At 46.5% G+C, this 3,120-nt stretch overlaps 1 protein-coding gene across 1 annotated transcript in view; it reads left to right on the top strand.

Annotated features, from left to right (window-relative positions):
- The window catches only part of LOC107574244 (uncharacterized), a 5,287-nt gene extending 2,848 nt beyond the window's left edge, over positions 1 to 2,439 (top strand). Inside the window, exons 7-11 of the mRNA XM_016260694.1 lie at positions 738 to 839; positions 1,035 to 1,356; positions 1,475 to 1,882; positions 2,124 to 2,373; positions 2,435 to 2,439. Coding sequence (XP_016116180.1) covers positions 738 to 839; positions 1,035 to 1,356; positions 1,475 to 1,882; positions 2,124 to 2,373; positions 2,435 to 2,439 — 1,087 coding nt within the window. The remainder of the gene's footprint in view (positions 1 to 737; positions 840 to 1,034; positions 1,357 to 1,474; positions 1,883 to 2,123; positions 2,374 to 2,434) is intronic.
- The last annotated feature ends 681 nt before the right edge of the window (positions 2,440 to 3,120 follow it).

A 3,120-nucleotide genomic window follows, 5' to 3' on the forward strand; every position in this document is an offset into this window, starting at 1 on the left:
TCTGTGAGGACCTCCACCCCTTCTCTGTCTTCTGTTAAGACCCCCAGCCCCTCTGCATCCTCTCCTTCTCTTTCCAGCCCCTCTCCTCCTTCCTCTGTGAGGACTCCATCTATGGCCTCTGTGAGGACTGCCGCCACCCCTCTATCCTCTGTGAGGACCTCCACCCCTTCTCTGTCTTCTGTGAAGACCCCCAGTCCATCTCCTCCATCCTCTGAAGGGACCGCTAGGCCTTCTTCTCCCAGCCCCTCTCCCCCTCCATCCTTTGTGATGACCCCCAGCCCATCTCCATCCTCTGTGAGTGCAGCAGCACCTATTTATTGGACAGGCTATGCTGTATATTAGTGCAGCCTTTAATACAATAACAAATTGTCTTCCATACAGGAGGAGCCTGGAGGAGTCCAGCCAGCCCCTGCTGGGGCCTCAGCTTCTTTCTGGCTGCCAGGTGAATGGCCCAAGACCATCCCTGTGCAGGACCAGAGGTGGATTACCAGCACTATTTTTCACGCTGACAAGCTGCGGCCAGATTTGAAGTTGTTGTACGAGCCGCCTGTCCCAGCTCTCATTTACCACCAGATACCTACACCTGACCGGTTCTTCACCCATCGGTTGATGGTGTGGAAGGAGAGGGTTTTCTGTCCAGCTTGTGGCAAGAACTTGACAGGCTATGGTGTCCACAAAAGAGCTCGGAAGGTCCTGGACATCGACAGGTACTACCTGACGGTTACGGAGACACTCAGGTGCACTGTGTGTTCTCTGAACTATCTGTCTACAAGTCAGACTGTCCAGGACCAGCTTGACCTGCCGCACCAGAAAATGTTCCGTCTGATCCTGACCCACAAGTGAGTAAAGTAGTCTAAAGATGGTTAATGTGAAGACTTAAACCACTGAAATTACCCCCCCCCCCCCAATGAAAATGTAATGTACTCAAGAAAATGAGTAAAGTAGTCTAAAGATGGTTATTGTGAAGACTTAAACCACTGAAATGACCCCCCTAATGAACATGTAACTGATCACAGCAACAATGTGCATTTCAGGTATGCCTGTGACATCCGTGTCATTAGGCTGCTTCGGGACAGGACACTGGGCAACAGTCCAGCTCGATTGGTGCGGCAGTTGAAAGAAAACCATGAGGAGGTGAATCGGTTGGCACACTATCTTGGGGAGTGTGCTGACTTTGTCGATCGACCCAGCCTCTCTCCGGTGGTCTGCCAGGAACCTCCAGATTCAATTGACATCCCCACCAGTCGTTGGCTGCTGTCAGTGTATGGCAGCAAAATCCTCTCCAGAATTGGACATATAAAGGCCAGCATCACATCCATCTTTGGCAACATCTTAAAGATGGATTCCACAAAAAAGGTAAAAAATAATTTGACTCTGTTACATTCTGTAATGTTCATAAATACCGTCAGACATTAATATTATTGTTATTGGTAACGTTACATCACAAATGTATTGCTACATTTGTAAATTCCAGATCACAAAGAAGCTGGCTGGCTATGGACGGGGGACAGCACTCTGGTTAACCTCCATTGGAAATGAGGTTGGCCAGATAGTGACCAGTGTGCTGTCAGTGCAAGAGGGGCCGGGACTGGACAGGATGGTGACCGGTGAAATAGAACGGTACCGCCAGGCTGCCATTCCACCCCCAGTGCTACTTTATGTGGACTGTGGCTGCTGCGTGAGTGAGGGAGCAACGAGCAAGCTGCAGACCAGGTTCGGCGAGTGGCCAGACCTTCACATACGGCTGGACATCTGGCACTTTATGAGGAGGATGGCCGTGGGCTGCACCACCGATGCACATCCCCTCTACCCCACCTTCATGGGATGCCTGTCTGCCTGCATCTTTGAGTGGGATGCTGGAGACCTCAGCCTGTTGCCTGGGGTTCCATGTTTTCTGTATTTTTTAATCAAATAAATGCAGGATTGATGAGCATAAGAGACTTTTTTCAAAAACATTAAAAATAGTATGAATAGTTACTTCTTTCAAAATAACATTAAATTAGACATTAAAAAAAGAGCTTCTTGGTGTTGACTACCTCTTGAGTCAGACTGGACAGCCCCTGGTAGTGGACCCCGACTCAGAAGAGACAGAGAACATGCTGTAGGATGTGAATGAAGGCGAGGATGAAGAAGACGAGGGCTTCGGGGAAGACCATGACATTACTGTGTCAAGTCTTACCGATGACCCAAGCTTCTCTGTCTCCTCCCATTTTCTGGCCTCCTCTGAGTCTCTCTCCTCCACCCAGCCTGCTGCCCCCTCTGCCCAGCTTGCTGCCTCCTCCACCTTGGCTGATGCCCCCTCCACCCAGCCTGCTGCCTTCTCCACCCTGGCTGCTGCCCCCTCTGCCCAGCCTGCTGCCTCCTCCACGCCAGGTGCATCAGCATCTCCTGATGAGTCTGTGGCATGTAAATACCTTGTTATATGTGCACTCAGACTGATTTATATACATGACTGGATTGTTCATGACATCATAAATAAATGAAGCCAATCCACCACGATATTAGTATTCCCTAATATTCGGTCACATTCTTTTGAACAGGAAATCATCTGATTTTACTGAATCAGCGTATTTATATCTTGCTGTAAAAAAATAGATTTTTATTTGTTAAATCTTTAGCACAGCAGTGAATATTAGTTGAAGGACAAGGTTTTTTTTTAATTAAAAAACTTGACCCTCTAACATTTGCACTCTCTATCCTATTTCTATTCTAATGGCCAATCCATCATTTTTGGGGGGAATTTTTTAATTATTTATTTATTTTTTATAAGTATCGGTTCAGGCACCGTTTAGGCACCGGAACCGTTTTAAAAGTATCGATTTGGCACCAGTATCAAAAAAAAAAAAAAAGATACCCAACCCTAGTTAGCACTGGTTCCTGTAAAGAAGTGAATAATGAAACACATGAAAGTGTCCATACTGTAAGGGAAACAGGTCAATTTAGCTCAAAGGGTAAATACATGTGGATATCTTCGTCACTCTAATGAGGAAGAGGAAAAAAAGTGAAAAAGGAGAAAACAATTCAATGAAAAGGAACAATTCCTTTTTCAGTTAGAGAATTTCTTTTTTTTTCAATTAAATGTTGTTATCAAGGCCCCGGAACCGTTTTAAAAGTTTCCAT

Source organism: Sinocyclocheilus grahami, unplaced genomic scaffold (assembly GCF_001515645.1).
Source record: "Sinocyclocheilus grahami isolate Dianchi unplaced genomic scaffold, SAMN03320097.WGS_v1.1 scaffold2160.1, whole genome shotgun sequence".
In the NCBI taxonomy this organism is placed as follows: Eukaryota; Metazoa; Chordata; class Actinopteri; order Cypriniformes; family Cyprinidae; genus Sinocyclocheilus; species Sinocyclocheilus grahami.